Source organism: Perna viridis, chromosome 4 (assembly GCF_037379345.1).
Source record: "Perna viridis isolate PV_CMFRI_1.1 ecotype Kerala chromosome 4, ASM3737934v1, whole genome shotgun sequence".
NCBI lineage: Eukaryota > Metazoa > Mollusca > Bivalvia > Mytilida > Mytilidae > Perna > Perna viridis.
This window is the reverse complement of record NC_142448.1, coordinates 45278740-45297976: the sequence shown is the minus strand read 5'-3', so window position 1 is coordinate 45297976 and position 19237 is coordinate 45278740. Positions and strand designations below refer to the sequence as shown.

At 31.8% G+C, this 19237-nt stretch overlaps 1 protein-coding gene across 10 annotated transcripts in view; it reads right to left on the bottom strand.

Moving 5' to 3' along the window:
• LOC148620252 (uncharacterized) overlaps positions 1 to 19237 on the bottom strand; it is a 32020-nt gene that overhangs the window by 11144 nt on the left and 1639 nt on the right. Inside the window, exons 1-2 of one of the 10 annotated variants that reach the window (XM_088580970.1) lie at positions 18181 to 18263; positions 11636 to 11738 (exon numbers count right to left, since the gene is read on the bottom strand). In XM_088580970.1, coding sequence (XP_088437096.1) covers positions 11636 to 11677 — 42 coding nt within the window. In that variant the 5' untranslated portion in view covers positions 11678 to 11738; positions 18181 to 18263. Of the gene's footprint in view, positions 1 to 153; positions 238 to 302; positions 454 to 510; positions 668 to 1934; positions 2145 to 11635; positions 11739 to 13848; positions 13893 to 17244; positions 17263 to 18180; positions 18264 to 19237 lie in introns of those variants that run through there. The other 9 variants (XM_088580974.1, XM_088580971.1, XM_088580973.1 and 6 more) reach the window with 9 other exon arrangements.

Sequence of the window (19237 nt, the reverse complement as noted above, 5' to 3'; positions counted from 1 at the left end):
TGGGAAAACTGATAGAAATTATCACCCGAAAATGAACTTCTGAAGAGAATGAATATTATCCGAGAACATTTTCATCACATAAATATGATCAATATAAATGTTGTTACTTTCAAGCAACTATCTATACAAAATTCTTACAAAAATCGTACATACTTATATTAAACTTCCGCCTTGTTAAATTTTGAACAATTTCCCCACACCTGTCCAGGTAAATTTACCTGCAAGGTGTAATTCACATGATGTAAACAAAGAAATAAACGACAAAACGTAGAAAAAATAAATCAAGACAGTTACTATATTACCTTGTAAGTGCTACCATTTTGTTCAATTACTTCAAATTAACAAGAAACAAATATATTGATCTTCATGCCGGGAAAACGTCATGGCGACATCATCACAGACGGGAAAACAGACCCTAGTTATCTAAAAGGTTTATCAATTTATATATAGTGTCATATCTGATTAGAAACTTAGGTGTTCAAATAAGTAAATTACTCGTGAAAAACTAACCTGAAGTAAAGCAAGAATGGCTGCTTTAATTCTCGAATTACTTGTTGGTTTAGTTACTGTTGACATTTTCTCCTAGTCTCTCCGTGTATCCATTTACGACCTTCCGATACGGGTCGCCTCGTTTATAACAAGGGTAGATAATTGGGTATGAATTATTAAACGAAAATTATATATAACCACTGGGTTCCATGTCACGGTTAAAACCGGATTAAAATAATTTTAATTTAATTTTTAATTTAATTTTTCAACACAGAAAGGTCACTAATTGGGTCTATTATCATGATTATTTTTTTGTGTTTAAATAGATTAGTCTCGAAGTTATTTGTATTTTTAAAATAATTGATTGAGGTAATTTAAAAAAGAATTTAATTACTTGATTTCATTTATATGATATTGGACCAAAAATACTACGATGTCCTTTTCAGTTATACATGTTCAATTTTCATAATTCTTAACTATTTTTTTGCTGGACCTAGAATTTTACAAGAAGACTCCTTGAAATGTACGCAGTGTGTACTCACTAAATGAATTAAATATAGAATAAGAATGTCATTCCAAACTTTTATTGTTCCAGGATGATTGATTTAAAAGAATACGAAATACACTGAAATTGCCAAGGTAACTGCAATTATGGGCGGGAATCGTGATGCTTAGTTTCACGAATCAAGTTTTTTTTTATCTTGTAAAAGGATTGAAATGTGTATGCTCCTTTTTTTGTTTTCTTCGAGCTCAGCCGGATATGAATATGTAGTGTCTTCGCCTTTCATTCGCTCGATGCCAAGTTCAAGAACGACTCTAGTATCATGAATGTATTTGACTAGTTATTTAATGTGAATGTTCTGGTCAGGTGTGATATATTTCCGCGCGAATTAAATTACAACCCTAACAGTGAAGTGCCCACCAATGATAGCACAAATGTGCTTAGTTAGAAGATATTGATGATACATGTTCACCGTTGTAGCACGGATCCCAGGATGCTTAAATACGAAAAAAAAACAAGCTTGAAAGTATTGAATTAATACGAAGTGACAGTGACTTAATTCACTCAGTTCGCATGTGTGCATTGACTCCGTTCGGTAATTTGCTAGACCTAGAAGAAGGCTTAATATAGCTTCACAGTGTCACTGAACTGTGACAAAAGGGTGGTTTAGAAAACCATGATGTTCTGTGTCACCACCTAACCAATTCCTTCCACACAGGCGTTTGTTGCATGAAAGTTTCTCTACGAATTTTTTAGGGTAATATATATTTTGATAGCGACTTTCAACGGTTGCTTTTAGCGATTTTACATGAATGCTTTTGTTTTCTTTTTAGATCTTATTCTCTACTTCCTTGTAATTTTTTTGACATTTTACGAAGCTAATGTATGTAGTCAATCTCTTGTAGGAGGAAAATGTAGTGATGATATTTAACAAGAAACGTACCGTAAACAATTGAACTGCTGAATGTCCATTATGTCCGTTCGGTCATTTTATATCACGCGATAGCTCATGTATAGTGTCCTTCCTGTGTAAAACCTGAGGAACAGGACACTGCAACTCCATGAGAACATTTTAAAACATTTTCTCAAAAAGGTATTGATTAAAAGTTCAAACGTCTATGTGTAAAATAATCTTTACATTCTGTCATATTGGTAAAAAGTTGACGAACACCTTTAACAGTTAAATAAACCTTTTCAAAGTGTTCAATTACGTCACAAAGCGAATTGTATACTTAGGAATACAAAACGGGCCTTATTGATTGCTTGTATAAGATCAAAAGGTGTATTTTGATTTGTTACGGTACACTTAGTTATATCTTTGTTCTAAAAAATTTTTTGAGGAAGCTATACTGAGGATGACGCCAGTTGTGTGCATATTGAATTGTGTCAGGAGTATCCATTTTGAAAATGCCATGCAAAATGCATGTGCTACTTACCTTTTTTTTCCGGTCAATTACTCGAATACAATTCATTCATGTTCTTTCACATCTTCATATTTCATTATAATGATATTGGTTTAAAATATAACTTTAGTGAATAGAATGTTTTTTTTTTTTAAATATTCGAATCAATCATGACGTTTTTTTTTTTTCGAGGCCGAAGTTTTCTTTATGGGTACATGTATTTATAATCATGAAATGAATATTTTCAACATTAATCTTAGCTCACGACAAGGAGAGGCGACCAGACAGACAGAAACACTGTATAAAAATCTTTATGCCATAAATTGTTCGGGTAACATACCATGTATGTAGAAATTCGTACGAGTAAGAGTCGTAAAGATAAAATCTATAATGTTCCATTTTACACAATAAATTATAGATTAAAGAGAGATGTAAGTAACACATGATGCCTTTTTGAATTATATGATCGGAGTGATAAACAATTGAAAATTCTTATAGTTATTTGTCTCAGAAAACAAATCACGACCTTATTTCTTTAAAACCGTAAAAATTCTTGTAAATCAAATCACACTTACATGTTTATAAACACTTATTGTAAAGTACAAGTTGGTCATGAAAATGACACCGTTCCAGAAAAATATATTGGAAACTTGAAATCAAAGGGGTCACGGTGTGGAACGATAACGAAAACGAAGCAGCATCATATTGGAACATCATCATCCGATATGATTATCGATACACAGCATGTTTAGATTGCCTTCATGCGGTCTCATAGCTACATGTATTCATGTTATTATTTCAGGTTTTTTGTGTGTGATTTACGTTGTGTTTATTCTTAGATACGCTCCTGTAGTAAAAACCAAAGTTTTCGCCACGTTTTTGTGCCTGAATCATACCGTTGTGTATAATTTTTGATAAAATATTATTTCTAGACGATTTCCTAATAGTTTTTCCTAGATGGAAAGTTAAAGGGCAACCTTCAGTAAATATGTTGAAATTAATACTGCCGTCTTTTATGCAGCATCCTACACAATAGAACACTTAAAAGAAGAAAGCAAATAGTTTTGATTATAGAAATTATAGTTTGCTACCCTGAACACTATATAGTAATAGCTCCTCTAACCAAGCTTCTTGCGTATTTCCGTTCTGAAGCCTTTTAATTTCTATTGCTGGATATATATAATGATAATTAAAGTATTGTTTCAGGGATACGGGAAATAGACCATCAACAGCAAAGATCGATCAAATAAATGAAACTTTAGATCGATAATCATTTTATTGTTAGATTTTTATCATTTTACCAATAAACTTTCTATCGTTTCAACGGTATATTGCAATCATCCAAAATCATAGCAAAAGCTTATATGATAAAAGATGAAAAGGCAATAATCAGAGAGACATGTAACTTATAGAACATAAAGATATTCGTGAGATTTATAAAAAAAACTTCATTGATATACAAGCATGGAATGTTATAGAAAGATCAAAATGCAAGACTAGTTTTTTTTTTTAATTCAAATAACGACAGTAGTACATGCGTAAAAAAACAATGCTCAAAACCAGCTGCGTACTCTGATTTAAGATATATTAATTCCTATTTATACTTAATGTCTGTCCTGGTGGGCCATGCGAGTATTTAGACAGTATTCATGTGGTCTGAACCATACGCGTATTTTTCATAAATGGTCGTATACAAACTGGGCAACAAATTGTTGAAATTAATTCTAAATTATCATTTCCTTTTTTTGTACAAAATATTGACCTTTTTTTTCAAATAATACTGTGTAAAATAGGTATAAAAAGCAGAGAATTAACGCTTACAAAACAGAAGAAATTTCTCAAGCGGCCATTGTACGTTAAGTATTTTAAGGTTTCTGTTAACAATGCTAACAACATCATTGCACAATAAGGTATTGTGATTTGCTTTTGTGCACAGAGGCGGATCCAGTATTTTAGTTTAGGGGGCACACAGTTAAAACATTTTTTTAGGTTAAATTTTTCAAATATTCTTCTAGAGTGGGTGCAATGTAGATATCTTTTGAGGTAAAGTTAGCGAGAAATTAAAGTTTCTACCTAAAATCACATAAATCTACCCCTGACAACCCATGCTTTGCAAATTTTAGTGGGGGGGGGCACGCCCCGCCTGAATCCGCCCCTGGTGCACGTAATTGTTTACTGTATGTGTCATTCTTTTACATGAAAACTGTAAACAAAATGTTAATTTATACAACTTTGGAAAAATAAACATGTATGGTATAGTTACTCGAAGAGACCAGCTCGTTGATCCTACCAACATATATACGTTTTTGGTCCAAACATTCGTCTACAACATGATCCACATCATCAGTATTTCATTTCATCTGTTAGTTCAGATGCATTGTACACATAACTGCATGTAAAGTATGCTTATATTGTTCATATTATTGTATTATGTACATTGTATTCAAGATTGTTCAGGAAACACTACAAAACTATACTAGACCATATAATATCAATAAAAGTAGCAGGAAACGTGTTTTAATTAGAACACTAGTGCACTATATTAGATCGAATAGATTAAAACGCTTTGATAGCTAGATACGTGAGAAATAACTCCCTTATAAAACAAACAAATTGCTTTATCATCATCGGAATTGTCTGAACCATTTTCCATGAGGAGTTTTTAACCAGAACAATCAAATATCAAAGTCATCTGGCTATAATAATTACGATTGTCTAATGTATATGTATGAAGCATCATTTTTCTTTTAATATTTATGTTTAGCCGATCATCCATACTTTTCATTATTTTATCTGCATAATTGAAGTCTCAGTCGTTAGAAATAAAAAAAAAAGATAGTAATAAATACAAGGGCGTTTTTTTTTAAATACGCGTAAAAAACCAAAAAGAATAACATAAATTAAAGTTTGTTTTTTTTGCCTTAAAATGCCGCCCGTCAAATTTGAAAGGGTTGTACTACCACACAGTTCAGTGGGTAACAGCTTCCTCTTTAAATACATAACTAAAATATCGGGTCGTCACTACCTATAAAGTTTCATGACATTCGGTACAGAACTTTCTGAAGAGATGAATATAAACGTGTGACAGATAGTTAGACTGAGAGACAGTACAAAAACAATATGCGTCCATATTTTTAATCCAAGACAAACAGTTTGGGATTCCATAAATGACCTTTCTAATATCCCTTCTAAACTCAAACCCACTTTACAATCCATTGGTGGTACTTCGTACTTATATCAATCTTCCTATTTAAGTATGTATTTAAATAGTAATTGAGAAATGACCCTGAACACGAATTCTTAAGTAGTCATGCCTGACAGATATTAATATCTATTTGAATTCCATATAGTAAAGTTAAACATAGTGGCATGGGATTCCCGAAATCTATCATTATGCAAGAGGTATTCGCCGTGTGGATAGGCAGTTTTCTTTAGGCGACGTGTATAACTTGTCAATCAAAGATAGGAGTATCAAGATATTAACTTTCGGTGCATGTCATGATGGATTTTTGCTGTAACTTGTTGTTACTAAGAGTCTACATTTCATTTTAAGTAAGGGAAACATGGATAAACAGATATTTTTATTTTCAAGATAAATCTCCTATACAATGAACCTATAAAGAAAACACAATTTTTGACAGAATGTTTAATATAATTTTTTATTTGGCTTTTTGATTATGAATTATGATTCAGAATTTCATCAATGAAACTTCTTTAAAGGAATTTTCTATTTAATTTTTATGATTGCGATTTTCGTAAACATCATTGATTGATTGATCATTTTTCTTAAACGTCCACTCGAGAATATTAAATAAACTTCTGTTAAACAATAAACAATTTTAACCAGAAATAATTAAAATGATGATGTTATTGGAATTTAAAACAGGGAAAACAAAACTGAATGCCACTTAAAATAAGAAAAGCGGGTAGGGCGGAAATTATTGCATACACAGCAGGCCAAAATGTTCGATTATAAAAGAAATTTTCAAAAAGCTTCGTGGTCTGTCATCTGACCACTGACCAGACGTCTGTTTATGCAAAGTCTCCCTTTACGACAAAGCCGAACTGGACTTAAAACCAAATTCTGAAACCCGGGCACGGCAAACAAAATGATTTGAATCTCTACTTTCACATGCCAAAGTGTGGTGTTTTGAAGAAAGTAATACTTTAAAAAAAAAAAAGCAAATATACCCAAAACATGTTAAAAGCAATTTTACACTGAATGTGCAACTTGTTTTAAACTTTTTGACTGCATTGCCTACAGAACCCCCTCCTATACTCAGCAATTAAATATCAATGGAAAGAAATCGTGACTTTTAAAAACACACATTTTGACCCGATTGCACAAATTTATTCAAATTTAGAACACCACAAGAAGCCATGAGAATCGACCCATGAAAATATAGTGCGACTACTCAATTTTCTATCTTATCAATATATTTCACAGCCTATTTTCCCATTGTTGAAAAACATGAATGTTAAAAAAAGAGTTCCAAAAGAATAAACAGGTATTCCATTGTCAATAATTAGCTCATTGTATAGACTTAACACGTTACAGTGTTACAGAACTTATCTTTTTTCGCCGGTTTATATTACTTTTGAAAAATTATTTCTTCAATATATAATTTTTGGAATTCGAAAAATGCGATAATTAAAATATCACAGAAACCAAACGTGCGACGGTTTATCAGACGAGCAAACATGAGGGTCACTATAAGCCGACTCCTCGAGCGAGGGTATAAAATATTTGCCCCTTTATTATGTCAATCACATCATTCTTAGATATGTCAAATTAGCGCTTACAAGCAAACAGATTAACAAACCAACAGGTTTAGACATTCTGGTCATCATATGACAAAGGTTCAATGTTTTTCTTTGCTTCCGTGATGTTTCCCCTATCATTTTATTTATTCCATGTAATGTTGATAGCAACGCACATCATTGCATCAGGGATTTAAAGTTAAAGCGGATCTACCATCTAAAACTAATTAATGGAGTATCTTCCGAGGCAATGTCATTTGTTTGTGTTTGTTATGTTACTACAACGAACAGAGGGTAAACCTGAAAGCACAGAACAATATTTAAATGATCAACTGTAGAGTAAACTAAATGGTTGATCCGGCAAAAGTAGTATAAAAAAATGATTGGATTTTCCAAAAGGTGTGTTTAAAGTCATTCGGTATACGTAATATTTAAAAATATTTTTTCAACAAGATAAATCTATACTCATCTGTTGGAAAGGGGGTTGACATCGAGTGCATGTACATATAGTCGATTTACAGTTTCTATTGATAGATTAACACCATTATAATGCGTGTCTGTCTGTTTGCCTGTTTTTAAGTCTGTGTTCTATATTCTGTCTGTCTGTTCGTCCTACCCACTCCTTTTCTTGCTGTTTACCTAAATATTCATGACAACGCTTTCTGAATTTAGGAGTAAAATTATTTGATCAACTATTGGCATCATGCATGTTCCACCAGACAACCAAGTTGTCAGGTTGTATTTTTATATAGCAAACACGTATTTCAAAATCAAAAGAAAGTGAGTTTGCATATTGGTATTATCAAGAACCGTTCGAAATTTATCTGAAAATTGCTTCTTCAGAGAACCTAAGTTCTTATAATTACAACTGATAGATATAACTAAAAAATCAAAATCACATTCAAATCGTGACTTAATACGGTTTCGCAAGATTTGGAATCTCAATTACTTCGACATTATCAGTCCTTTAAATCTATTTTGATTACTAAGCAATTAAACTGCGGTCCGGTTATTGTACATAATATGGTTCCCTCCTACAATTCTATACCAAGACTTTTAAATATACATTCGGAAGGTTTTAGGACAAAGACATCCGATTTACTTTTTTCACGCTTTTGTATGTTACCAATTATTGTGCTGGCCTTGTCATATTTTGGAATTTAGATGGAAAAGTATTTGGTAAAAGTTGAAGAAAATTGTGTAAATGAGCCACCACCAGGTGAACAACAAAGCAAATCATGCATATACATATAAATATAGCTCTCTCTCTCTCTCTCTCTCTCTCTCTCTCTCTATCTCTCTCTCTCAATGGGAAGATATTTTGAGTCATTCATGACCATCACTATTTCGTTATTTTTTATTTAGAATTACCTTAAAATAATAAGCATTCAAATGAAAAAAAAAAACAAAAATAAAACAGCTGTCATGGAATTTAGCCAATCAATTGTTAAAAGTACTGAATTTTACTTTTAATTAAGCTCTACTTTATTTAAATAGCTGGAATAACAAATAAAGAAAAAACACAGCAGTAAATAACAAATAAAAACGCGAATTCAATACGATTTCATGTTTTAAAAATACCAGTTAGTTAACAAGTTTTTGATAATTCATATGAAAAAAACAATCTTTGGAAGCCCCGTAATTCACCTATGAACAGAAGACAAGATTAACTATACAAACATCTAATTCTATACTTAAAGTTCGCTGTTACATGTTAATGTTTGTCAGATTTTCGAACAGTTCGGCTTGTATCCATTTTATAGCATAAATATTTTTTGCTAAGTGACCCCCACTTTTCTTTTCATAATTTCATTAAAACACTCTGACAAGTTTTTATGAAATTATTTATTTGAAATTTGAAATTTGAATTATAAGACAAAAACAATGAAAATCAAGAGAAATCTCTTTTTCCGCCAAAGTTTCAAATACTTACACCTCAAAAAGTGAGCAGACTGATGCAACATTTTTTTCCACACATATTGTTCTAGCATTAAAGGTCTCAAAAGTTTTTGCAACCTCTTGAAGTCCCTTTATTTATTTTTCGAAAACCACACCACCATGCCAAAGTATGTGATTCTCATTTTAAATAATCCCCACAAAATCCATATAACTGTCCAGTTATTCAATATTTGTCAAGCTGCAGACTTGCCCCAAGTAAAAATAAACCACACGTCAATACTGCACGGCATAGGAAGTACGCGCCCAGGAAGGGTGAAACCAACAATAATTGGAATTAAGATATAATGTACAAATAAAGCGAACATGAAAAGTAACTCGCCTAAGAAAAGTAAGACCAGAAACCGCCAGATTTTATATACTGCAGTAGAATAAATCATGCATGACTTGTGGTTTGCAAAAGTATGAAACCAGCAGTATTTTAAAGAGTAATACATGTATATACGTTCCTGTTACAGTAATGTGTGTTTTCCATATAATACGTGTATTAGTTTCCGGGTCGATTTGGAGATTAACGTGTGGGTTAAGGCTGTATAGCACAATTTACATCATTTTGATCCACATAAAATTTCACTTATAGAGAAAAAATGTCATTTACTAGTGACGAATTTGAATTACATATAAAAAACTGAATCTTAATCGTCATCGTCGTCGGTTTCGATTTTTTTTCAGGTAGGTTTACCGAGTAATACGAAAACTAAATCTGGTGATTTATGATGCAAAATAACCGTGCAACTTATTGAAACTAAATAATAAATCAATAATTGATATTTAGAGAAATATGATTCTTATTGACGTATTGTTGCTTCGTCATCAAAATTATTAATATTAAATGAAATGAGTCATGTGGGAGCAATACAATGTGTACAATTACAATTATTTCTTCTATCAGTCAATATTTGTAGACAGATCTATGATAATGGACCGGAATTACTTCCCCCATTTATTTTTCTCATAGGCGTTTCAGGTTGTTTTGGCCCTTGCATTTTGACATAAACACGTGTCTAAAAATACTTCACATGAGCAAATACTAGATAAAGTTTATGAATCTAAGTAGAGTCCAATTCATCATATTTCATAATTTCCATAATTCTAATTATCGCGATTTTAAGTAAGTTGCTTTTTTAGCAATCACGAAGGCATTAAAATAATATTTGAATTTACATGATGACTTCAAAAACTCGAGAAACAATGTCAATCAGCACATCTGAAAAAAATAAAAATGTCCTTTCGCCAAATTGATGTTTTAGATACAATTTTTTTTTCATTGAATTTGAACATTTCTTAAAATAGTCTCTGACTCTATACTTTTAAATTATTGTCATGATTTTGATATTTTACATAACATTTCATTTAAAGGACATGTGCATGATTTTGTAACTTTATATAATATAGCAAAAGAAGCGTAACTTTCAGTAAGAGTTACAAACAATGTACGTGTAATTTTGTTATTTTTTTTTAGGAGGTAGACCTAAGGTAAGGGACACAACTCTTACAAATCATCGGAACGTTTGTATTCAGCATTTTACATCAATATCATGTAAGCATCAAAGTAATTTTGACCGATTTCATTCTGTTTCAAATGAAAGCTCTAAAGACTTTAGCGAAATTGAAAGTGATACTAACATATCACTAATTTTTGTACAGCATCATGACAAAAGTGAGTCTCATTTTCAATGCCTCCCCCCCCCAACCATATAACCTATTTATAGAATTAATTGTTTTCAAAACACAATAGCCATTTAAGAAGCGATTTTAAAGAAATTATCATATTGTGAAATATAAATATATAGAGAATAAAACATTATTAGGGTTTTAAGTTTGTATTGCCAAATTCTCAGTTCCCAGATATCACTGATTAAATAAAAAGACAAGTTATTGAGTCACAATCTACCTGTAAAAGCAAGTATATTTTTCTATTTAATTTAATTAATTGTTATTTCAAAATTATCTTATTAAATCTTCAACTCCAAATTACTTACATTTTTTTTGTATTATATCCTGATGCTATGACAACTTAACAATTTATTTTTGGAAAAAATGTAATTTTATATAGATTCTACGGGGAATTTTAAAACTGGAACTGACTTTTGGCACGGTACTGTACGCTTATCCCGTCAGAACTTTAAAACAATATGAAATTATCCAGATCAAGAAAGAAAACATTCTTTGACATTTCTAGTTGCACAATGAATGTTGCCTTGTATTTACTTTAGACAGAATTAGAACTTAGTAGACAAGTATCGAAATATATGGTTCAAAAATTTATTGTTTGTAAATAAATCCCTACTTTCATGTGGTTCTGTTTGGAATAAATCCAGCTGATGTATCCGCTTGTTAAACAGCGTTTCCTTTGGTATGGTGCCAAAATGTCAATTTCATATGTTTAAATGAACTCCAATGAACCAAAATATTGTATACACAAGAAATAAATCTTTTCCAATAACACTTTTTTTTTTAACGAAAGGTGATGTCAAAATTGTATAAAAAATACCATTTGCATTTTAAAAAGAAAAACACTCACCGCCATTTTGAGTTTTTTAGTCCCTGCTTTGAAGCTAGCCATATCCCAGTTCTTCTGTCACTGTCAAAAAATTTGATGGTCTATTTCTTCCGATTCCATTTCACTGGAAGTAAACAGAGACCGTGTTAGGTCGACCACTCAAGTATATCGCACATGAATGGTCATGTTAGATTTTTTAAACCCCCCTTAATTGGTAGATCTATTTAAACGATAGACATTTTCATTATATTGATTTGTTACTTTAAAATAGTCAGGGTTAATAAATAGGGCTTATTTTTCTCGAGTCATTGAACCAAATTGAACAGGTAAACAGTTAGTCTTATCCCCAATCAGGAAAACTTTATAAGTGTTTAATCTGTGAATTTTGACATTAAAGTTACGATGAATTGAAAGGAACAATTGTTTTTCTTTGTCATTAAAATCTTGAATGGAAATGAAAATTGATTTCTTATTTCATAAGCTAGCAATTTTAGTGTAAAGCTCTCAGAAAACTACGAAATTCAGTTCGTGTTAATGACATCGATTATTTCATTATGTAGGTACAGATCTTGCTGAAACATCATGAATAGGACACAGTGATCTATAAGCCTTTGTGCACTTTTATAATCGTTTATTCATTAAACCTCAGTCGATATTGTGCACTGAACATAATATGCAAAGTACTGTAAAAAGGTCAGCCTGCATTGTTCTCTCCTTATAGATAGTCATAGTTAGCTAGATTTCAAACACGTGTAGCTTCTGTAAAGCCAGACAAATGGGTCTTCTGCATGACACCAAAGGTCTGCAGTTCGCGACTTAAAATTGCCTTTTTAGGACCGATTCAGCAATATAAAAATAACGGATACACATATTTTGATAATATGTGACAGAAGCCTGTAAAAGAACGAAGTTGAATATATTGATATATATATATATTTTTAATGATAATACCTTTTTCAGTATTACATTAACTTCGATTAATTTCCTTCATAATTAGACAAAAGTATTCGAAGCGAGCTATATACATTTAGTGTTGTTAAAGATACGAAACTAAAAAGATTCTTGTTTTATATTACACTAGGTATTAAAAGTTAACTTCTTATCAGACTGAAATCAGGCTCTCGGTGCTTCTAAGGTCAAAGTTTAATTTGCATTGACTACCATTATGAGGACTTTGTCCTCTATTACTCAAATATCTAGAGTATAATTTCAAAAGAAAATGACTCTTTTCGGTGATAGGGACTACCCTCACGATTCTCAAATAAGGAGTCTTGCATTTTGCAGAATTAGGATGACATTTGAACTGTGATATATAGTACAGTATATACATATATATGCATGCGACTTCATGTCTTGAGATAACCTGTAGTTCCGACAATATATCTAAAGCTTATGACGTACAATTGACGATTAGATCGAAGTTGGGTGTTAAATGTTTACCTCCAGACTTTCAGATTTTATGATACCACCCATGTACAACGTGTATCTTACAGAGTTTTAATACAACATATAGATTCTATGTCTAGTCGGATAGGAGATTTTCGTCCTCATAAGTTCGTAAAATAAGACTTTTTTGTTTTTATCCATTTGTTTTTTTTTTTTTTTCAGATTTTGGGATCAGCCTACTGATAATGTTGACCGACGGATATGGGGCTTTGTATCCTTATAATTTTTGGGAAAACTTAACTGAATGCAATTAAACACAAAGATTAACCATATATTTTAACTTCTATGAACAAAAACAATAATATGAAACAACAACAATTACTCGTCTGCCACAGTCATGAAAACACCCAGTTCTTTACCGTTGACGTTCTTTCACTAATTCTGGAATGGCAAAAGACGTTCCGGCATGGAAGAGACCAACGATCCGGAGTTTTGCGGGACAGGACACAAAAGTTGAATTCATTTTTATCCATAAATCAGAACAGGTACGAATTTCCGGAAATGTAAAATACCATTAAGTGAACAGACAATTATTCAAAATAGACACATAATAGCGGCTACTGTATTTCATCATTTGATAAAAATTCAAAAACTGAATAGAAACTGAAAAGTGTCATTTGTAAAATAATCAAGACAAGAACAATGTTTATCTACTTGAAGTCAAGAATACACACACTTACATGCATCATCTCAGGAAGTTAATCATGTATTATTTTAGAAAGTCAACATTTTACAAACAAAAATAAGATTAAAATTCAAACCAGTTACTGTGATGCAGAAAATCTTACCTATACTTAGAATCCCCTCCTTGTAAGGAAAGCTTTGTTTTTCTTTATGGAAGTTCTTTATGGTTTTATCAAGAAACCGATGTATATCGTAGTAATAAAACAACTGTGGAAGAGTACAAAGCAGTAAATCTCTCAGTTCGAACAATTGTGTTTGTTCAAAACCTCTTGTCAATGCTGTATGGAAAGTTACGTGACTTTTCTTATCAATACATGTTTGCTGTGTGTTACAGCACGAAGGGACTTTCATTAAATTAATATAAAAAAACACGAAGGTTCATCATATCAATCAACAAATAGCCATGTTTCACAAAAGCATTCTTATTGCTAAACATTAATTTTCATAATAGAAATTCTTATTTGAATAATTTAAAACTATGCAATTTCTCACTATTTTCTATATTATTCTATATCCATATTCTATTTTATATTTTATATTCTCCAAAGTAAAATTTATACTAAACCTTCAGTAAACATTAGGAACATTAGCATGAATTGCAACCACGTAACATCCGTTCTTTAAATGCACCAATTTACTCTATGGTATTAGTTTTTCATATCTATATTTTTTATGCATGCACTTATTAATACAAATATTTGCACCACCTTCATTAGTAGTTGTAAATCTTTAATTTCTATTGTCTAAATACAGAAGGCCACCGATTATACCAAAAGGGTGGGGTGGGGTGGGGGGGGTAGCCCATGATTGCATCATTAGGTCTACAGAGCGCCATTGGACAAAAAAGTATCAATTGGCATTTCATTCGGGTAAAGTCGTCTTGCAAATACGTCACTATTCCGTTCCCGTAATTATAAGATAATATTTTAAAACAAAAATGCGAGGTGTATTTCGTGAATAGGCAATGCAAGTTTTTTTCTAGCCGTTGACATATATTTACGATAATTTGTCAAAAACATTTGTCAATGCAAAGGCGTTGATAGGTTTGCAAAGTGGTAAAAAAACGTTTTGTATACATTGAGAATGAAGGCTCACCATGTTACTCTGGAAAATTACAATCCAATACCCAAAATATTCATTTATTTAATATTTTTTACTGCATTTGCTTTATTAAAAGCTTTATCTTCCAACGAACAAGACAGTTATAAACTCATTCATTCTTTTAGTCTGCCCCAACAAATAATGCTACTGGGGCATTTTAAAAATATTTTTTGTAACCTTTCCCCTTAAATCCAATTAAATTTATAGTTTTTGTTTTATTCAGCTGAACTACTTATGATAATTTATGACATTTCTTGACATTTTTTTAATTATCCTGTGAAGTAAAATCGAATATTGGGATTTTCTGCCCTGCAACTTTTTTGACCTAAAAAGTTTGAGACTTAATCGTCCTGTGTCTTTTCATCTGTTTACCGTGTTTTCCTACCAACAGAAAAAGGAACTGATATCCCCGATACTGGACAGAATTGAAACAAGACACAAAGAACCAAAATTGTATGTATCCAAACGAAATGGTTGTATGATGTCGCTTATTCCGTCTGTTCATCAAGATGATTGATTTAGACTTTTTTAAACGGTGATGCCGAGCGAGACTCATTCGTCGACTCACTTAGCAGCATTATTTTGGCTTTTAAAATGAAGAAAGAAACATATATTAGCAGGTAAAACCGTATACACGACCCAAGGAATAACGTAGAGGATGGTTACATTATATAAGACATAATAGGCATTACCTCTACCTTAAATTTCACAAAAAATGAGCTCTGAGATAAGCTTATATGTATGATGAATTCACGTTAAAATAACGATGGTGCAAGACCAATTATAGATGTTAAATCCATGCAATGTTCCTGATCAAAACAAGCAATTTCTTTGATGATCGGAACATGATCATTAACTGTATCGTCTTACACTGTGTTGCTTAGATGTTGGATTTTTTTACTTTTTGATCTAGTTTTAAATCTTGATTTTTAGCTTTCCAATATGTTGTTTTAATAATGTTTGCAACTTTAAGTCAAAACTTCTATGTACCAAGCACCAGTCTTCATTTTTCGCTTTCTTATTCAAAATAGTATAAAGTATTGATATTTGATGCTTGCTTTTGTCAGTTATATCATACGTGATGCTTCATATATGGCACAATATTGTAAAATATATATCATAATAACGAAATTATATATCAGTTGTTTTGGATATTGCCTCATGAGCAGCAAACATCTGTTTAATGGCTCAATTGATTTTATTAGAAATTTCTACATTTTTTTAAGACCGATGGCAGTATTGGGACGGAGGCCTTTCTATTTTCTGATTGAAAGCCCTTAGTATCTCAATTTTCTTTTCAAATTAAAAGAAAAAAACATTTTAAAACTATGTCCACACCCAAGAAACAACTTCATATTTAGTCAATACACTCATTACTACATAATTTATCATATGTGAAAACATTAAGTTGTTTCCTGGATGTGGACATAGTTTCTAGATGTACATGTCCGACCGGTTGTTTTGGTTAAATGATGTAAAATTGTGGCACCATTATGACGTTATTATAATGAACTGATCCCACAAAATATTATTTTTCCTTATATTTATATTTTTTCCAATGTTATGAACAACTTTTATGTTATTACAACGAAGATGATATTTTTAGGCAACATTCATAGCTTAATTGCCTCTACCCCTTTACTGTGACGAGCTTCACTTGTTTCCTAGGGATACAGGCAGACAAAAGTGTAGCAGAAACTGAAGAATTGCTTAAAAGAACAAGAAACACTACTCCCACCCTACTTCGTTATGGGACCACTGTTAACATCTAGACGGAAGAATTAATGTTATTTGAGTACTTAATCATTAGAAAAGCAAAAACAGAAAAGGTTCATGCTTAGGTTGGCATGCTGTCTTTCTTTCACCACTAAGAATGAAGGAAATATTGCGTTCGCACGAGGGTCGTGTTGAATATAAATACAAATTTAATGATATTTTATCTGCGGAACATATGATATTATGAAATACAATTGTAAAGAGCACTTGTGTTGAAAATGTTGTTTTTGCATGGATCGATTCACATCACTTCGTGTAACCAATTCAAACCAAAAAAATAAGTTTATGTAATATAAATTATACGAAAATACCAATTATATAAAATAAATTTGATACCCCTTGCATCGGTGATCATTTATTGAATGAGTAAGTATATCTACAGAAATAAATATATGAAGTAAAATACAATGACAAATGCTTCATTCACGTGTAAGTATGGTTTTGCATTCAGGTATATTTTTACAAGACGCTTCTTGACTTGATTATTTGAAAATATATTTCTTTTGTAAACATCGTCAGATTAATATGAACGTGAAACATTCAGCATGTAACGAACTAAATCAGGTATATTTTGCATGAATACCGAATACCGATTTAAAAATTATACATTTAGATAAATTTACCTCAACACCAGTTCTTCGAAATGTAATGACAAGGAACAATACACACCGAGGAAGTTTTTCGTGATTTTATGTACATACGGAATCTACTGCAGTCATAAAACACCAAAACCCTGTTTTGAAGTACACACGGTGGTAAATCGTGCTTTAACTTCATTTATTGCCATTGTATTTTATAAAGTAGCAGTATTTCTAAAAATCAGACAGAATGTGATTCATGCATGTCAAAAACCCATCAATTTCAGTTTTATTTCTTGTTCAGAAACAGTTACAGATCACATAACCAGTCTTAGTTTTTCATTTAGTTGCTGCTCTTTTGAGATTGTACATGAAATTTGCACTTTGGAAGAGTTATCGTTCTTGATTTAGTTTCATTTGGTTGATTTTAGTGGGAGATGAATGTATGATTTTCTAAAAAAAAAGCGCAGATCTGAGTGCAGAAACTATAACTTTTTGTGAAACTACATGTATATACCATATAAAGACTGGAAAACATCATTTGTTTAGTGGGTTTATCTTCACCATGAATCACGTTACCGTTCGGAGTGAATTGTATGTAGACTGGTACTTAAACACACAAATCTTAAAACAACAGGTAGAACTTAATTTGTATCAAAACAAGTTGAAGATATTTTTGTTTTCTTTTGTAATAACTTCATGATGCTCTCCATTCCAATACTCTAAATTCAGTAATTATCGCCTGTATTACGTATTGGGATGATAATGCTTTAGTCGAAAATAGAAATTTTGTGAATATGACAAAAATCTCACATCAGCTGCAAATATGCAGAAAATTCATTGTTTCGAGTTTTATTTATTCCGATATTTAGTCAGTCGCGTTTTTTGCGATAATATAAAAAAAAAAACAAACTCGCAATAATTTTTGAATTGACATTATTATGTCAAGTATCTACACTACCGTTTACTAACGACACTTACTTTATATATAACATCTTTACTCGTTCACAACTGTTATCTTTGTGGATGTAATTTGTATAAAAGGAGCTTCAATACATTAGGAAACATATTTTGGCGATTTGGAAATTTCATTTTATTGTTAGAAAACCGGGTTAGAACAAAATATGTCAGTCATAACAAAACGGTAAACCCACGCATTTGGTTATTCCAACAAGAAATAAAAAAACCAGATCAAGCATGTTTTCAATACAGATTTTTTTTTCTTTCATATGACAATCTTCAGTTGTATCTGAATATGACACAAATAAAATTGTATTCACGCTCTTTTTGGGGGGTTTCGCTTAACCATGAAGCATGCTGAATATGTAAAAAAAAAGATGAATCCATCGTTCTCGTCTACATAATATTCTAACTGTAACATTAAAGAACCTACATCCAACTACTAAAAAGATTTATTCAAAAGGAATAACTCGATATATTTTAAACAGTAATTAAATAACCCTTGACAAAAAGGCATTTTATAATTCACATGGAAATAAATACAGTGTAAGGACTTTGGGCTTTTTTAAAATGCAAACCTCTGAGGTCTCGATCGATCATGATTTGATTTCATATCAATCGTGGCAAAGGTAGAAAAGGTTCAATTGTTTACCTTTCCAGTACTCATTGAAACTTCTTAAAATAGCTACCCTTACTGGTGTTCAAATAATCAATCTTACATAAAGATCTTACATCATGAAATACTGACAGTACAGTAGTCATTCTACAACGAATACGGTCATTTTAACACGCTTGCGCCGCGGATTTTAGTTCACATTCGTTAGACTACAGATAAGATCAGTTCTAACCTTACGGGGGAACTGGCAGGAGAGCCGGCTCTAGGACAGTTCTAACCTTACGGGGAAACTGTCAGAAGGGCCGGCTCTAGGACAATTCTAACCTTACCGGGGAACTGTCAGAAGAGTCGGCTCTAGGACAGTTCTAACCTTACGGGGGAACTATCAGAAGTGCCGGCTCTAGGACAGTTCTAACCTTACGGGGGAACTGTCAGAAGTGCCGGCTCTAGGACAGTTCTAAT